General features: G+C 41.6%; 1 protein-coding gene across 1 annotated transcript in view; it reads left to right on the top strand.

The window, feature by feature from the left end:
• The window catches only part of LOC101849279, a gene marked incomplete in the record, with an annotated part of 263,881 nt that overhangs the window by 241,638 nt on the left and 3,890 nt on the right, over nt 1–18,353 (top strand). The window contains 7 exon segments of the mRNA XM_013079452.2: nt 248–367; nt 922–1,041; nt 2,216–2,313; nt 5,599–5,660; nt 14,663–14,832; nt 17,103–17,208; nt 18,075–18,088. Coding sequence (XP_012934906.2) covers nt 248–367; nt 922–1,041; nt 2,216–2,313; nt 5,599–5,660; nt 14,663–14,832; nt 17,103–17,208; nt 18,075–18,088 — 690 coding nt within the window.

Raw genomic sequence — 18,353 nt, 5'->3', positions numbered from 1 at the left:
TTTTCCAAGTCGTATCTGGACTGGCTTTACACCAGGTCAGGATGGTGTGGTTGGTTAGTGAAATAATGAGTATAATTGTGTGTGTGCATGTGCATAGTGAAGAGCAGGGAGGCTTCAAACACTTTTTTCGTTCGGCTCCACCGTGTCCAAGGCCTCAATGCTCTCCCCTCTGTATGAATGCACAAGAGTAATTTGTTTCTTGCAAATTTTAACAAAATCTGGAATGTCTCTGTTGTTCTTTTGACAGATATTGATGAGTGTGACAACAATCCATGTGGACAGAATGCCACCTGTACCAACACCCAAGGCTCTTACTCCTGTGCCTGTGCCACAGGCTATGACGGTGATCCAACAGCTGGCTGTACTGGTACGTGGAGTTTTTAAAAAAGTACTTTATAGAATCTCTTGATTTATCATTACGCCTACACTGGTTTTCACCAGGTTAGGAATGAATTATGGATTAATGCAAGATAGATGAGGCAAGTTTGTGTCAGTATGGTTGAGTTATGTAGTCTCTCTCTGTGAAGATTCAGAAATAAAAAGAAAAATTAACTGAAATGGCCATAATGGTTTTTTTATTGGTTTGTTTTGTAGTTTTGTTTTCTTTGATTTTGTTGTTTGTTTATTGGAGTTTTTTTGGGTTTTTTTGGGGGGGAGGTTAAATTGTAATTGGACTGATTTAACATCAGGTCAGGATATGGTATCAGTGGTAAGTCATAACTAATGTGTTCCTTTTATTTTACATTATGTTTTAATTTGTCTTCATCCCTCTCCCCCTCCCCGATTAGAAAGATAAACTTGAAAAGAAAGTGAAGGTGTGGTAGAGTGTTACAAATATGGAAATCTTATTTTGTTGCATGTCTAGATTAGTGTGAACTTCGACAAAATGTTTGAATGTCTCTACTGATCTTTGTTTCACAGATATAGACGAATGTGAGGACAGTCTTTGTGGGCTGAATGCCGACTGTACCAACACTGTCGGTTCTTACTCCTGCAACTGTGCTTCAGGCTATAGTGGCAATCCAGATGTTGGTTGTGTTGGTACGTGAGCATAAGAAACAAATTCATACCTTTTTTTTTTCCAAGTCGTATCTGGACTGGCTTTACACCAGGTCAGGATGGTGTGGTTAGTTAGTGAAATAATGAGTATAATTGTGTGTGTGCATGTGCATAGTGAAGAGCAGGGAGGCTTCAAACACTTTTTTCGTTCGGCTCCACTGTGTCCAAGGCCTCAACGCTCTCCCCTCTGTATGAATGCACAAGAGTAATTTGTTTCTTTCATCATGTACAGTGTTTTGGATGAGTGTTACCTGTAATATGTTGCTTAGATTCTACTACAAAACTAGATTTCAAGAACCTTATGGGTTTTTCTAGCATCCTTATAACCCTTTAATGGCTTGCTGCTTGAGCCAACAAGACTCATGCGCTTGGACTCAGTGGGATCTCCTGCAAGCTGTTCTGCCCTTCCCACCGATGCATGCATGTGATGTGATGCAGGAGAAAGGAAGCACACCCTCAAGCATCAGTAGGGTCAATGTTAAAAACAAATAATCAATAAATTATTTTTCTTTGTGTGTGTGCTTAGAGTTATTTATGCATTATGTTTTATTTACAACTTTTTCATTTAAAAAGTCAAAACAATAAACATTTGAGTTGACAGTGGTGTGCTGTGAAAGTCCATCTTCTTACATGCACCGCCCCAGATACATGCATAGTAATTTATTGCGCATTATTTTTAACTCTCTACAGAGATTACGTTGACTGTAATATGTACTGAACTTGAAACGCTCTACATTGATAGTTCTCTTGCACTTTCACATGAAATCTCACTTCTTGCTCACCATTCACATGGGAACATACCTAATCACTTGCTCCTCATTAGAGTTTGGTGAAAATTGTTGAGTAGAATTTGTTAGATCAGGGATTTTTTTGCAATTTTACTTCTATCAAATACATGATTTTGATGCACTGACCAGCCTTTTAATATAAGATTGTCAATTATAATTAATTATTTAATAATGAATTATACATCCGCAGTGTAAGTCAAATTTGAACCATTTTCAGTCCCCTTTTTCTGAAGGAAAATTCAATTCTGCCTGTTTTATTTGTGCATATTATGTAGAACTTTTTTACTTACAGCATGTATGGATGCTTTAACAGATAATTTAAAAAAGAAAATGAGCATACACTAAAACCTAAGCCTTATATTTCTCAGCTGTGCTCAGGAATGTTGTCCAGATATTACTGACAAACTTTCAACTGTCTCCGGATCTTCAGAGTGATCCAGCATACATACTATTCCTCACCAATCAGGTCAGTCCCATAGTTAAATCCTTTTTGGTACTAAACAAGTTTTTCAAGCTTAAATCCTAAAAATGCTGAACAGAAATGTATTGATTGCTGTTCTCTTTGAGATGCAGGGTGACTGCCAGGCCCCGAGAATCCCCCGGAAATTTGAAAAAAATCTCTGAGCCCCGGGAATACCCCTGGAATTTGAGGAAACCTGTAAATTGTCCCTGGAAAGACCCGGGAAAATACATAAAAGCTCTGGAAGATTTGAAAACCAAATCCGATAACGTTTTTGGGTTCATTTTTGCCGGTCACAATTTTGGTATTTGTTCGACTTTTCCCAGTCTGAGATAATGCAGCATTTTTAACCTTCAGGTTTTGCATTACAAACGCTTTGTCGCCTAGAAATTAAATCAATATTTGTCCAGTGCTGTCACTTGTGAAAAAAAAAGAAAGAAAAGAAAGTTATACAAGATTCTTGTCGGGCTTGCCATCGTTGCCGGTCAGTGAACCTGGGCGTTTGCCTCACAGTATGAGTGCCGGCGATGGTTGGGGTCACCAAAGTTCATTCAAAGTCTAACGCTGTGAAGTATAGGACTCCAGAATATGGGGATTATTTATTTTTTTAAAGATGCACTCGGGGGAGGGAAGAGGTTGAAAGCAACACCGGATGACAACTGAACTTGGAAGCAAATTTTTGGGTACTACTTGAGCTCTCTGTAAAGCGTGTTGGTGCTGGCGTTGTGTGAAATCGGGTCCTTTATACTCATACCTTGTAAGCCGTGTTTTTTAACTACAGTGAAATCCTGTTATAACGAGAGGGAGATGACTGGAGCAAAATGTCCGTTATAGCAGGATTCTCGCTATAAGGAATCCAGTAATAAATTCAAGGGAAATAATAACGTAGGCCTGATCTATGAGTTTGGTGTTTTGTTTATTTGTTTTTGTTTTCTCCCCTGATGATGATTTTGTTTCAATATGACCTCTAGGTCATACTTGATACCCCACCACACCCTGTGGTGCATTCCATCTGCTTGCCCACGTCACACATTCGCTGCATCCATCACATTGCTTTGACCTCCCCATCCTGCCCAGCATCTGAGAAGTGAGAGGCATGGTAGGCGTAGATAATCTAGACTAGGCCAAGGCTGGCCTATAGCCTATCACGCGATGCGTTCTGCTTGTCTGCGCATGCCACACCCTCCGTACTCCTTCGCTCTGGCCTTCATTGTTGACACACGTGGGCTTTCCCATTCTTTGTTTTTCGCTAGATCACAAACAAATTTCTCAACTGGCGAGGTTTTACATTATGTATAATTGGCCTATGCACTATGCACAGCAGCAGCAATATTCCACTATTACCGACTCGCGTGTTTGTCTGAGTGCGCTATAGCAGTATTTTATATTTACAGAGATAAAGAACAGAAAAAAACGGGCTTTTAGAATAGTGTCTTTTTAACAGACTGTAAAGGGTTCGTGTTTTATTGGATGGGTGATAGTAAAGTACATAATGTATTGTATATCTATATTTTAGCTTTCTGTTCAAGATTCGCAGATTTTCAGAGTCACTGCATCTTGCCCTCCTATATTTATTACAACTCTCACACTGAATATGTCTACTTGTTTGAGCCATTTAAGTTATTACTCTACTTTTGAGTTTTAGCAATAATTTTTGTCTTTCACGTTTATTACGAGGGGGAGTAAAAGATTAATGCAAGTTAGTTTTTAACTTCAGGAAAAAAGAACGCACTGGCAACTATCTTACTCAAATTGAAGGGGAGAATCTGAGGATCAGATTTCCATTTCTCAACATAGTTTCCATTTCGTTTAATAGCCCCTGTCCACGTTTTACTAAGTCCACCAATGCCAGCTTTGTCAAACTGAGCAGGGTATAGCAGTCTTGATTTCTCATCGTATCCGTAGTGTTGACCTCTCAATTGTTCTTTCCTAGGACTGAAAAGGTGGAAGTCTGAAGGTGCCAAATCAGGAGAATAAGCTGGGTGTGACAATGTTTTCCACATAAATGGGATGATTGTCTCCCTTGTTCTGGTACTCATTTGCAGGCGGGCATTGTCACCAAGGTCAAATGTGGTCTGACTCGTCGAATTTTCACTTTTAGTCGTTTCAGTATTTCAATGTAGGCTTCAAAATTGACAGTTGCTCCTTGTGGTAAAAAGAATATGCTAGAAACACGGTATGAACATCCAAAATTGCGGTTGCCATGATTTTTTCCGGCTAATTCTTCGGGACGATGCTTGTCTGCCAAGCATATGGACCCTTTTTCCTCTTCTTCTGGTTCATTGCTCAAACGTGTAACCCACCGAAATACTGTGCCAAAACCTAGAGCTTGGTCCTTGTAAATGTTTTAAAGTAGTCTCTTTTGGATGTTACAAGTGGATTCTTCTTCTAAAACAAGAAATTCATCCACTCCTCTTTTCCTCTGTCAGACAGCCAAGGGGGCAACCATTTTGATGTGACGTCATTCAGGCAAACATCAAAGAAACATATATTTTAACACTTTAAGTTCAAAAGTACATGTGCAAGTACTTGCTTGTGAGCTGAATTTCAGAGAATTTGATGCAATATTGCGCAAAATAGCGAATAACTTGCATTGCTTTTTGATTCCCCTCCGTATATAAGTCTTGACACCCAAACTGGTTCTTGACAGTCGATATTCTGGTTCTAGGCCTTTTCTCAGGCTAAAAACAAGATTCAGTTTTATATAGTTTATGTAGGCGAATATAATGAGGGGAAAATGTAGCCTAAATATTATTAAATAAGAACAGACTGAAATACCTAAATCACACAGTACCCCAGTGCCACACTGACATGTTGTTGGCTTGATATAATGTACCTACATGCGTGTGTGTGTGTGTGTTACTGTGTGTGCATAAATGGAGCACATACTGTCATTGTTTTGTAACATGCCCCTGGAAAATGGATGAGCCCCCCTGGAAAATTGAGAAGCCGGGTTGGCAGTCACCCTGTGATGGTTTCACACAGCATTTCAGTTAAACTGGGTGCACTTTTAAGATGCCCTTTCACCTTTCATTCAAGTCATGTCTCTGTTCTCATGCTGTACATCAGTACCAGGCATAAAGAGAGAGAAGAGAGTCTGAATTGAGTTTCCTTCCTTTTTCTTTTATTTGTTTATTCTTTTCTTTCTTCATATACAGGCCGTTATACCTTGAAAAGATATAAACTGATTAATAAGTCTAATGCAGCATATTATATTTCATAAACAATCTTATTTTTTAAAACTGCTATTTGAAAATTCCAGCTAATGAACTTTCTTTGAATGCTCCACAGATCTTTGAGTACTTAAGAGCCAGAGTAAGAGGATTAAGCGGCGTGCGGATAACTAGTTTGAGGTACGTTAATACTGAGCTCTATCTGACACCATGACAGTAGTGGTGTTGCGAGCGCTTGATGCTGATTCAGTACCTGCGAGTGCAGAGGGTGCTAAACAGCAAGGGATTAGTTCATTTGCTTGTATAATTACGGACACTAAAAACAAGGACCCGTTTATTTGCAATTAAAATTTTTTGCAAACAGTGCTCAACACAACATTGCAAAGTAACAGTTGGTTGGGGGTGGGGGGGGATGCTTAAGAACAAATGGAAGAAAACATTTGCTGATATCCTAAAAGGGAAGCATTTTGACATTGAAATTAGATGAAGTACAATATATATAAATATGTGAGGCAGCATGGTGGAATCAGGCTCTCGTCAATTTTTGGGCATGTAGAGTTATTGGTATCATCTTAAAGCTTCTTCACTTGTCTTTATTTGGATGGAAAAAAAATGTCCATCGCAAAAGAAGGAGGTGGGGGGTCACCTGTTTTCAGAGGTAAAATTAGTGAGAAAATGGCCGCCAAAGATTAGTTAAATTTCCTTAGTTTAAGAGTGCATGGTAACTGAAAATGTTCATTTTTTTAGCCTTAAATTAACGTTTTGCAGAAAAATCCACACAGAAATGGGTTCTTTAATGGGCATGAAAGGTGTTGGGCCAAAAAACATAAATTTGATAAAAATTCACAAACCTGCAAAAAAATGCGCATTTCTTCACTTTGATTATTTGGACAAGAGCCTGATTCCACCACGCTTCCTCACACACACACACATATATATATATATATATATATATATATATATATATATATATATATATATATATTAGATAATAATAGATAGCATTTGTATAGCGCTAATCCCTGCTCAACAGCAAGCTCTATGCACTTCACAATCTGTACTATTACCCCAGCAGACTTGAGAGCATTCTGAAACAAACTCAACTTCCTGGGAAGCATACAGTGCAAGCAGCCATTTATAGGTGCTAAAACACTAACACACTGTCAAGATCTTTCGCTGTCTATAGCCAGGTACCCATTTCCACCTGAGTGAAGTGGGGAAAATTTGTGTAAAGTGCCTTTCCCAAGGACACAACGACGGGCATGCGGCTCGAACCCCTGAGCCAGCAACCTCACAATTACTAGTCCAGTAGCCAAACCACTAGACCACCGATGCCACTACGAGAGACACCAACACTAGAGCATCACAGTGTGAAAATTGAGAATTTCAATGAAGATCGGGACATGGGAATACAAACAAAGTGTCCATGATCTGTAGAAAGGACCTTAGGGAAAAAGTAACAAAATGAATGCTGTGAGCATTTTGTAGAATTGTGCAGTAATAATGATTTCATAATTTCAAATACTTGGTATGAGAATCTCCAGAGTAGACTATACACATGCGTACTTTAGCTAGCATGATACCCTGTCACTGTCTACTTCTACTCCTGGCTCCTTCTTACTACTGTCTTCAGCCATGTCTGATCTTAGAGTTAAGATTGGACACCTAGCCTTCCCGGATAACAGCAAAAAAATCTTGGAGTTCTAAAATTGACAAGAGTTGGTTTCGGCCACCACCCAGGCAAAATTGAAAATTAAGTCCTGCCAAACTGAAAATGCTTAATTAATGAGTTCCGGCCACTTATATGACCTTATGCAGTTGTGAGCACCATAAAACACTTACCAAAACAAACTATCAAAATAAATCCCATCTATGTTTAATGACATCCTTTTTATGTCAGTAGTTTCATGTTCAATACAATGTTATGTAAATGACTATGTATCCATTTATGTATTTTGTGAATTGCATTGTGTATATTATTTTATGCTCATTTCGTGACGATGTGTAAGCGTGTGCATGTGATAAGCAAGTAGATGTGTGTGTGTGTGTGTGTGTGTGTGTGTGTGTGTGTTTGGCATACATGTGTGTGCACATGTGTGCGTGTTATGTGTTTGTGAGTGTGTATGTGTGTGTTTGTGTGTGAATGTGTATATGTGTGTGTGTGTGTGTATGAGTGTGTGTATTGTGCATGTGTCGAGCGTGCGTGAATATTGTTTGTACATGCATTTATGTAAAGCGCCTAGAGCTGTGTTTACACGGGAGTGGGCGCTATAGAAATGATCTTCATTATTACTATTATTATTATTATTATTATGTAGATTTATGATTAAAACGTTAATGTGACCCCAGTGGGTCGGGGGGATATAAATAGACCCACTGCTTCGTTTGCAAGAGGTGCAACCCCTTCAAAAACGAGGTGTTATGCATGGACCCCAACCCTCTGGGACCCGGATGCGACACCTACTTTGGTGTATCTTCCTCTTCTCCTTCCTTCTTTCTTTCTTCTTTTATCTTTTCCCCCACCGCTGACCTCGCGTGCAGCAAAAAGAGAGGTCACCCATCCCACAGAGTGGGCGCCTTGTCGACCGTGAGGTGCGACCCGTGCAGAGGGAAACCGGGCACCTGGCAGTTGAGGTGAGATCAGTCTACGGACTGTCCCTCACCAACACACCTCTTTGGCCCAGGTTTTCCTCTTAGACGGAAGGGTGGCACGGCCCATGCCACTCAATCGGTTGGGAGCTGAAACCCATTCAGACCCTGGGTCAATCTTGAAGGGAGGGTCTTGCACACTCAAGGAAAGAGTATAACTCCGGGGTAGCCCTGGCACGGCTCTGGCCATGCGAGCAATGTGCCCCCTTGTTGGGCTCGATGGCGGGTGGGGAGCCCCGGAGCTGAACCAACATCACACATATGGATTCCAAACAAACAAAAGACCCTTCCCTAGCTCCCAACGGTAAGAAGTCTCGGTTTGCGGAAACGGGTGCAGCCGCCGGACCAAGCAAACCATCTATCTCAAAAGGAAAAAGGACCTTTATGTCTGCCTCTTTTCTCCCTTCTCCCAGGGAGCTTCCGAGGCAGCCGTACTTGACCATCTACAGCACCGATGCGCAGAAGAAAATCACATATCTTAACCTGTTTAAGACGGGAGAAGCACTAAGGCAAGTTCTGGGGTACATTCCTACAAATGTCCAGAAACTGTCCTCTGGAGCACTCCTCATCAAATGCGCATCGGATGAAGAACTGGCCAAAATGGAAAAAATCACGACCTTCAGCGGTGTTCCTTGTGCATCGGAGCGACACCAGAAGTTCAACCGATCGAAGGGCGTGGTCCACAGCCATGAGCTGAAGGGCTGCTCCAACGAGGAAAGTGTGGCTAATTGCGAAAGTGTGGTCGAAGCCCGCCGGATTACTCTTCGGCAGGGGGAGACCACACTCGAAAAAAAAATGATCATTCTAACTTTCGATTCGTGCCGCCCTCCAGCCACCGTTCGGACATCTTACTTGGTACTCGACGTTCGACCCTATGTGCCGTACCCTCTGCGTTGTTTCAAGTGTCAGAAGTTTGGCCATAGCCAATCACGGTGCTGTCACGCAGCCTTGTGTCCTCGTTGTGGCAAGACCGGGCATCCTGAGAAGGAATGCAAGGCTAGTCCTTGTTGCCCCAATAGCCACTGCCAGCACACAGCTTTCAGCAAGGAGTGCCCGATTTGGCTCTAAGAACGCGCAATCCAAGAACACAAGGCGCGAAATGGCTGTTCCTTCCAGGAGGCACTTAAGGCTGTCTGCCCGCCAGTCGTGACCCCGGTCCCTGGCCGGACATATGCAAAAGTACTCCGGCCAGTCATGAAGTCGATCAGAACCTCTACTGCCGACTTCCCACAGCCCGCAGTCGGCAAGCGAGTCTCTATAAAGTCGAAGAAGGTCATTCCTACCCCTGTGGCAACCCCCTATGAGGTGCCACTTTCTAACCGCTATGGGGTTTTAGGGGAGGATGGAGAAGATTTTCTCTCTCTCTTCTCTCTCTCTCTCTCTCTCTCTCTCGTGCTCTCGTCGTCCTTCTTCCACCTCACAAAGCCCATTCCTCTGATGGAGTGTGAGGTGAGCCCTCTCACCTCCTCCCAGCCCCCTCCATCTGCTCCACCTCCCCCTTACCCCTCCAGCAGACAAACCCCTGCCTATGAAGGAGGACAGCTTCGACCCCCTGTCACTCCTCCAAATCCCCCACTAGATCGCCGTCCAATCCAGGACGGCAACCTAGAAAACACTCTACCTCCCCTGCAAGGAGGAGTCAGAGTGTTTCTTCGAAGCCGGGGCCTTTGAGCTCCAAAATAAAAACTAAAAAGTCATAATGGCGGTTCTGCATTGGAATGCCGGCGGAATTTCCATTGCAGAATTGCAACGCTTACAGGCCACACTGTGCCCACATGTGGCCTGTATACAAGAAACAAAATTCGCCCCGGCTTCAACCATAGACTTAAGAGGATTTACTTCGTATCACCACATTCACACGGAGAACCAGATTGCTTCCGGTGGTACCACCATCTACACCGACAACAACACACTCCACAGACAAGTACATCTCAAGACAACCCTCCAAGCTATTGCCGTTCGGGTCACCCTGCTCAAACCAATCACGATCTGCTCCGTTTATATCCCACCTAATTACCCCCTCAAAATAACCCAACTAAATGACTTAAAGGCTCAGCTATCAAAACCCTTTATTTTGCTAGGTGATTTTAATGCCCACTGCCCCCTTTGGGGAGACAAACCTACAGACCAGAAAGGAAAAATAATAGAAGATTTTTTATTTCAAAATAACATGTCTCTTAAATGATAGGTCCCCAACTTACAGAAACAGAGCCACTTATGGCACTTCATCCCTTGACCTCACCTTTTGTACCCCTGACCCAGTCCCAGATCTTGAGTGGTCTGTGCTGGATGACCGTACGGACCATTTCCCAATTCTTCTAAAAAACAATAGCCTTCAAAACGACCCAATCCCAGAACGCTTCAACTTCAAAAAAGCAGACTGGAACGGGTTTGCCAATCAATGTTCCCAGATTCTGAACCCCTCTTTCGACCTCAACTACAATAAATTCCACGAAAAGCTTTTAGAAATATGAAAAAAAAACATAACAAAAACAAAACCGCGGAGGAACAAGATCTGGTTCTCTTGGGAATGTGAGGATGCAGTAAAGAAAAAGAAGGCAGCATATCGAAAAGCCGTCAACAACACAACCACAGAAAACAAGATAAACTATTTAAAGGCTCGAGCTGTGGCACCTAGATGCCTCAGTGAGAGCAAAAGTCAATCATTCAAAAAGTACATCTCCAAAATCAACAGCCAGACACCACTCAACCAAATTTTCAAAATTGCTAAAAAATTCTTGGGTAGACGCACAGACACCATTCGGCAGGTCCAGAGGCCGGGTGGAACCACAGCAGAAACACAAGTAGACATCGCAAACACAACAGCTACATCTCTCGCCAAAAACTCATCCCAAGCAAACTACAACACCACTTTTCAAAACATCAAAACTAACAGAGAAAAACAACACCTAAACTTCCACTCAAACAACACTGAAACTTACAACGCAGACTTCACAATAGACGAACTAACATCGTGCATCTCGGACCTGGGCGATACAGCCCCGGGACCGGATGACATCCACAACAAGATCATTAGACACTTACCCTCAGAAACACTCACACTCCTACTACACATATACAACGACATGTGGCGGTCGCACTCCTTTCCGGAGTCTTGGCGTCTCGCCACTGTCATTTCAATACCCAAACCAAAAAGGCCACACACACCCATCCAATTACAGACCTATAGCTCTAACGAGCTGTCTCTGCAAACTGATTGAAAAAATTATTCACAGGCGACTCATGTGGTTTCTGGAAACGACGGGCTCGCTGAGCGGTCTCCAGTACGGATTCAGGAAAACTCGATCCACTCTGGATCACCTAGTCCGCCTGGAGACCTTTATACGCGAGACGTTTGCTGAAGGAGGCCACATGATTGCCATCTTTTTCGACCTAGAAAAAGCCTTTGACACAACCTGGAAGTACGGCATTCTCAGAGACCTGCACGCACTCGGCATACGCGGTCACCTCCCCGCCTTCATTGGCAACTTCCTGAAGAACAGTTCCTTCCAGGTTCATGTCGGATCCTCCCTTTCAGACCCCCACCAACAGGAGGAAGGAATCCCCCAGGGGAGCATCATTTCTCCTCTCCTTTTTTAAATCAAAATAGATTCCATTGTAAAAACCCTCCAAAATAGCATAGACAGCTCGTTATATGTTGACGACTTTTTGATATGCTGCCGTTCGAAAAATCCTCATCTGAGATCTATGGAAAGGCAGCTGCAAACACTCGAAAAGTGGGCAAACAATAACGGTTTCAAGTTCTCCCCGTCAAAGACGGTTGCAGTACACTTCTGCCGAACAGGCAGAAGGATTCCCGTCCAGGACCAAGCTCGTTTCCTCGGCATTATATTCGACAAAAAACTCACATTCATACCACACATCAAAGACCTTCGTGTGATGTGCCAGAAAGCGCTAAACGCTTTGAAAATTCTATCGCATCCGGAGTGGGACGGGGACTCAAAACACCTTCTCCTCTTGTACATTTCCCTTGTCCGGTCCAGGCTTGACTACGGCTGTCAAGTCTATAGATCGGCAAAACCTCACATCCTGAAAATGCTAGACCCAGTACAAAACCAAGGACTCCGCCTCGCTCTGGGAGCTTTCCGCACTTCCCCGGTGGAGAGCCTCCAGGTGGAGGCAAACATACCACCACTCTCACTCAGATGCACACAACTCTCACTACAATATGCAATTAAACAGAGCTTAACACCTGAAAATCCAGCGAACAACTGCATTTTTAAAACAAACCCAGAATTCATAAACAAATTCCAAAACAACGAAAAACTCATCAAACCCTTCGGCCTCAGAATCCTTGAGGACCTCAAAAACTTACACTTTTCCAAACAAGACATCCAACAAATTCTTTTCCCCGACCTCCCTCCGTGGCACCTCACCAAAGCAAAAGTAGACTTACAGCTGACCACACACAACAAAGAAAGCACAAACACCAAAACATTTAAAGCAGAATACAAAAAACTAATAGATAAATACCCCGTTGCGGAGCTCATCTTCATGGATGGCTCCAAAAAAGACAATGAAGAGGGCGCCACAGCCTTATCTCCCAACAGTACACACCAGAGGAGGCTCTATCCTGAAGCCTCCATTTTCTCTGCAGAGGCCACTGCCATTGACATGGCACTGGACTCCGTAGAAAATTCTCCTAACAAATCTTTCCTTATCCTTTCTGACTCTCTGTCTTGCATCACCTCACTCACAAACTACACACTCCTACATGCAAAAATAGTTAGGCTACAACGGAAAATTCACACACTATCCGAGACAGGAACATCATGTTCGCATGGATACCCAGCCATGTGGGCATCCGAGGAAACGAGCAGGTAGACGACCTGGCGAAGAAAGCCTCATCCCTTTTGCTGGGCTCAACGACAAACACTCTCCCACAGACTGACTTTAGAAATAAAATAGTCTGTGGGAGAGCCACTGGGAAAAACAGAAAAACAATAAACTGTATATTATAAAACCCAAACTGAAACAACGAAATCCTTCGGACCTCTCCAGAAGAGACGAAGTCATTTTTACTCGATTGCGCATCAGACACACGGCCCTGACCCACAAATACCTCCTACTGGGAGATGAGAAGCTGTTCTGTGTCGGATGCGACACAGATTTTACCATTAGACACATCTTAACCGAATGTCTAGACTTTGGAGAGATCTGAAGGAAATATTATAAATGCAAGAAATTGCATGACATTTTTTCCGTCTTCGGTCCGCAGAATTTTTAATTTTATGAAGGCCATTGGCCTTTATGGCAAATTGTAAAGTGAAACAATATTTTTTTAAATTTTTATTGTTATTTATAAGAGTCGTTTTAAATATATTTACACAGAATTTTAAATATTTTAGCATTTTATAGTCTAATAGTTGACCAACCGTGCAGTGAACTGTTGTGAATGCAACCAACTTGTGTTTTGTGCGCTCATATGACCTTATGCAGTTGCGAGCGCCGTAAAACCTTATACTAAACTAAAATCTTTGCAAAGTACTGAGGAAGTATCCTGTCCATCTAGCAGAGCCTCATTCTAGACAAGGGGCTGGGAACCAGAAGGTAGGTCCGCCTGGTGCCGCCCCGTTCGCACACCAGACGGTCCTCGTTCGTGACTGTACTCCCCACAGCCATGTCGCTTCTAGGCACGAAGATGACACCGTAAGCTTGAGTCCATGTCCTCCACGGATACTTGGGGGTGCTGTCGACAGGTCGTGCTCCTGGATTCCACCCTCGACCTCCTTAGGCTTCGGGATTTTTTTATCAAGGTTGTCTCCTTTAGATCATTCGTTTTCTGTTCCTGGACCGCGATGTCTAGGCTTAACCGGGTCACCTCGAGAAGGGGGAACAGGTTCAGTGTGCTCCACCACCCAAGTACCCTAACTTCTGACACCCTCGGTCTCCCGGCTGACCAACAAGCACGCGCACAGATTGCCCAACACTGACTTTGAACTGACACCACTCTCAGGTTGGAAACAAAAACGTCTGTCCAATTCTAAGGTACTGCCCTACCAGATATGGACTACTACACAGGTGGCCACATTCCAGCCCGAGCGATCCTCGCTCACACAACACTTCCTTCCTCTTTGCCGACTATTAATGTTGAATGTTATGACCTAGAGGTGCTTCAAGGGAGTAACAAACACAAAAAAGAAAGAGTACAGATAAGGACAACAGATGAAACGGAGTTGGGTTAGACTGTCAAGCCAATGATTATGGTGATAATGATCCAACAGTTTTGTTAACAATCACTTAGGACTGAAGTTGAATATAGTGCTTTTGATAATGCTTTATTTTTTTAAAGTTTCTTTTCAGTACCAAACTCATCAAAGGTAAATGTGGATATGTAAGAATGATCTGCAGTGTGTTAAACAGAAGTGTACAAAAAGGTAAACATATGATCAGATTGTGAAAAAAAGAATGAAAGGATTGAGTTAAATCATTTTTTTTTTAACTTAAAGAATAAATGAAAAGGAAATAAATTTAGATCTGTTATCTAGGTGCATCTGTCTTTCTTGTTCCAGGCAGGGAAGTTTGATTATTGAGTTTGAAGTGGACATAAACCCCTCGCTGAATGACAACCCAGAGGGTGAACTCATCAGGGCCTTGACTGATATGAGTCTGCTTGACATAAAGACAGCAATCAATGGAACTGATACTGAGCGCCCTAAAACTGTTAAACTTGGAAATACAGGTTGGTCCTTATTATCTTGATTTTTGCTTCATGACACTGCTATACATGTGTTTGTGTGTGTGTGTGTAAAAATGATCCAAATATCTGCACAACAAGTTTTGCCCTTGGTATGTGGGATAGATTGAGGCCCATCCAAGGACCAAATTGTAGTTCAAACAAATACTGAATATTCATCATTTTCAGTTCCTATTGAAATGAATCAAGCTTTCCTTATTGTGTTCAGTTTATGACTACAGTCGACTCAAGAAAATGTTATTTTTTTGTTACAAGAGAGAAACAAAGGCAAAAAAGAAAAGGTGGACAGATAATTAGTACGGTAGTTGTTTGATAGGAAATGGCATTAGTCACTATTTAGAATTGTTTTCATCCTTTCTAATCAGCTGCTTATCCCATTTTGTCAATCAATACCACTTTTATCATAAACGACTGTGGTCACTTCTTAACCGTATCCATACGCCCTGGTGTCATTTTGTACCCCCAGGGTTGTATTCTTCACATTTTAGAATACTTTTAGTGCAAAGATCTCTTTGAAACTTTCAGTATTTCTCAAAAAATAATTTTGACAGACTGCTACGCCAAGCGTACGATTCAGATTAATGAGTAAATTTCCTCTTTGGAAAGTGGGGGAACAGAGTTCCCAACTTCGTATGGATACGATAGTAGTACACGACGTACAGAGGGGGTTAATGACATATTTATAAAAGTTGTTCATGGAAAGAGCGGCTGTCGTCCATGTTATGTACATGAAAAGAAAGACAGGAGGTTGGTTGATGGGAGATCTGGTATAGTTTACTCCTCTTTCCTGTCAAACAGCAATCATCCGCATCTTTCCTCCTTCTTTTCTCTGTACGTTACCCTCTTATATCACCTCTAAACTTATGCACTTATATGACCTCTTTGTTTTACATTTGTAAAAACCTCTAACCTGCAGCACTTATATGACCTATTTGTGTTGCAAGTGCAGTGATACTCTTATTTAAAACTGTAGCGAAAGAAAGAAAGCAGCCTTTAATATTATTTTTATGTCACTTCTACCATGATCAGGGCTTCATTAGTCAAGCAGTACATGTATTTAAGGTTGTGTCCCATTTCACGTCTATGTGGCTGGTCAGTCTTTCTTGACAAAGCAAGTGTGGTCCATGAACTACATTTGCCAGTCCCAGGTAAAATGGATGTTAAACTGAAAAGGATCATCCCATTGTCATAATCATCAGATAGTTCTAGTTTTATTTAGGTTATATAATCATTAAATCACAATCACAAACTTGCGTTTTGCCGATGACATCGATGGATTAGCATTAGCAGGAGAAGAACAGGAGCTCGCCACACAAGTGGAGTGGCTGGACACAACCTCAGCGGCCTATGGCATGGAGATCAGTGCCGAGAAAACCAAGCTAATGACCAATAACACCACTGGCATCAACGCGGACATCAAAGTCAGGGGCGAGAAACTTGAGACCGTCAGCAGCTTCAAATACCTTGGATCAGTCGTCTCAGATGAAGGCTGAAGACCAGAAATTCTCTCCAGAATCGCGCAAACAACAGCTGTGCTGTTTAAACTGAAGCCTATTTGGAAGGACAGAAACATCACGCCCAACTCGAAAATCAGACTAATGCGCTCACTGGTCATCTCAACATTTTTATACGCATGCGAGTCGTGGACACTGGCAGCAGAATTGGAGAAAAGGATTCAGACAACAGAGATGAGATGTTACCGTAAACTCCTTGACATCTCATACAAAGACCACATTTCAAATGCTCAGCTAAGGAACAAAATCACCAACGCAGTGGGGAAAAAGGAAGATCTACTGACCACAGTGAAAAGACGAAAATTAAAATTGTATGGGCATGTCACGAGATCCACAGGACTTGCCAAAACAATCCTACAAGGAACTGTACAAGGAAAGAGAAAGAGAGGAAGGCAGAGAAGGAGATGGGAGGACAACATTACAGAGTGGACAGGAAAGATGATGGGTGACAATCTGAGGAAAGCAGAGGACAAAGAGAAATGACGAGAGCTGGTTGTCAGATGCAGTGGTGCCCCCACGGTTGCCCCAACCACGGGATAGAAGAAGAAAGAAGATATAAACATTACGTGGAACATAAGAATAAAAGACAAGATCTCCACACGCTTGTCTGATGTTATATTTATCTGTCATTTTCAACTGACAAAATCTTTGCTTGTCTGATGTTGATTATCCATTTCTATTAATTTTCAACAAAGACAAGACTTTTCTGTTGTTTATTTCTTTATCTATTATTTTCTACAGAATTAACAAGTAACTTGTCTCAGTGTGAAAAACGAACATCAGTAGCATCATGTGGACCTGGTAGGACTTGTTTTGTCGACAGAAACCAGGTGTCATATTGTTCAAGGTGGGTGTATCTTATTATTGTTCATTTTTACTCTATATGGAATGTAAGGCAGAAACATTTTCAGCTCTAGGACAACTTTACTGACATTACTGTAAAATTTTCAATTGTTGCTGAAAGTCTAATAAAAGTCTCAAAACTTTTAAATCCATAGCATTGTTAAGATTTTTGCATGTAAATAATTCTATTGACATAAGCATTCAACTGAAACATTCACTTAAATAATTTTTTTTTAAAGTTTATAATATAGATCCAAGCATGCTAAATAAACAATGTATTAATTTCCTTTTTGTTTTGAATTTTGAGAATGAGAAACAGCTATCTGTGAAAAGGCAAATATTGAAAAAAGCATTCACTCGTCATTTTAATATCTACACAAGTTCCTAAGTGGTTTTAGACAGCTTGAAATGCTTGGCAGTGCTACAATTATTTTAGAACTGAAAGACTTCTGTACTTCTGACAAATAGAGAACTACTTTTTAAAGATTGTTGTCTAAGCAGGAAGCCTCGAATCTTATCATAGTCTTTATTGTTAATACATGTTTGTTGGTAAAGTAGCAGACTATACGGTTTAGCAGCTCTCAACTGGAATATTAAAGAAGTCATATCACAGGCAGTCATTTGCTAAGTGTTTTTCTATTCTGGCTGCATAAGTTGCTAAGTTAGTTCTCCTCTCTGGGTCAGAGATTCACACCTCATCCCACGGAAAATGAATATCATGAAAAATAGATCCCATTTTTAGAATTTTATTTAAAAGTTGAAAAGGGTGTAAAAATATACCTACTCTGATCTTAAAGATTTTACATTAAGTTAACATTCACATTATAGCGCCCATTCTATATTATTGTGTTTTGTTTTGTTTTTCTCCAGGAAAAAGAATGATGGTGAGTTTCTTTTATTCTCATTGTAATATTGTTTTTTCTTGTCCATGTAAACTCATCATCATAAAGTACCCAATCTGAAGACATCGACAATCACGTTTCACCTTTCATCTCGTTAATTTGCTTGGATGCCGTTTGTAAAACTTAATGAAAACTTATATTGTAATCCTGGACTTTCCCAGTCTCCCATTGGTTAAGAATTTCCAAGTTGTTCAAGGTGTTTATTTGTCAATTCAAATGTCACAGAGAGCACATTTTGTGTCTATCT

This window comes from Aplysia californica, unplaced genomic scaffold, assembly GCF_000002075.1.
Source record: "Aplysia californica isolate F4 #8 unplaced genomic scaffold, AplCal3.0 scaffold00052, whole genome shotgun sequence".
Lineage (NCBI taxonomy): Eukaryota > Metazoa > Mollusca > Gastropoda > Aplysiida > Aplysiidae > Aplysia > Aplysia californica.
Note: the sequence above shows the minus strand (reverse complement) of the source record. Positions and strands in the feature narration are given on the sequence as shown.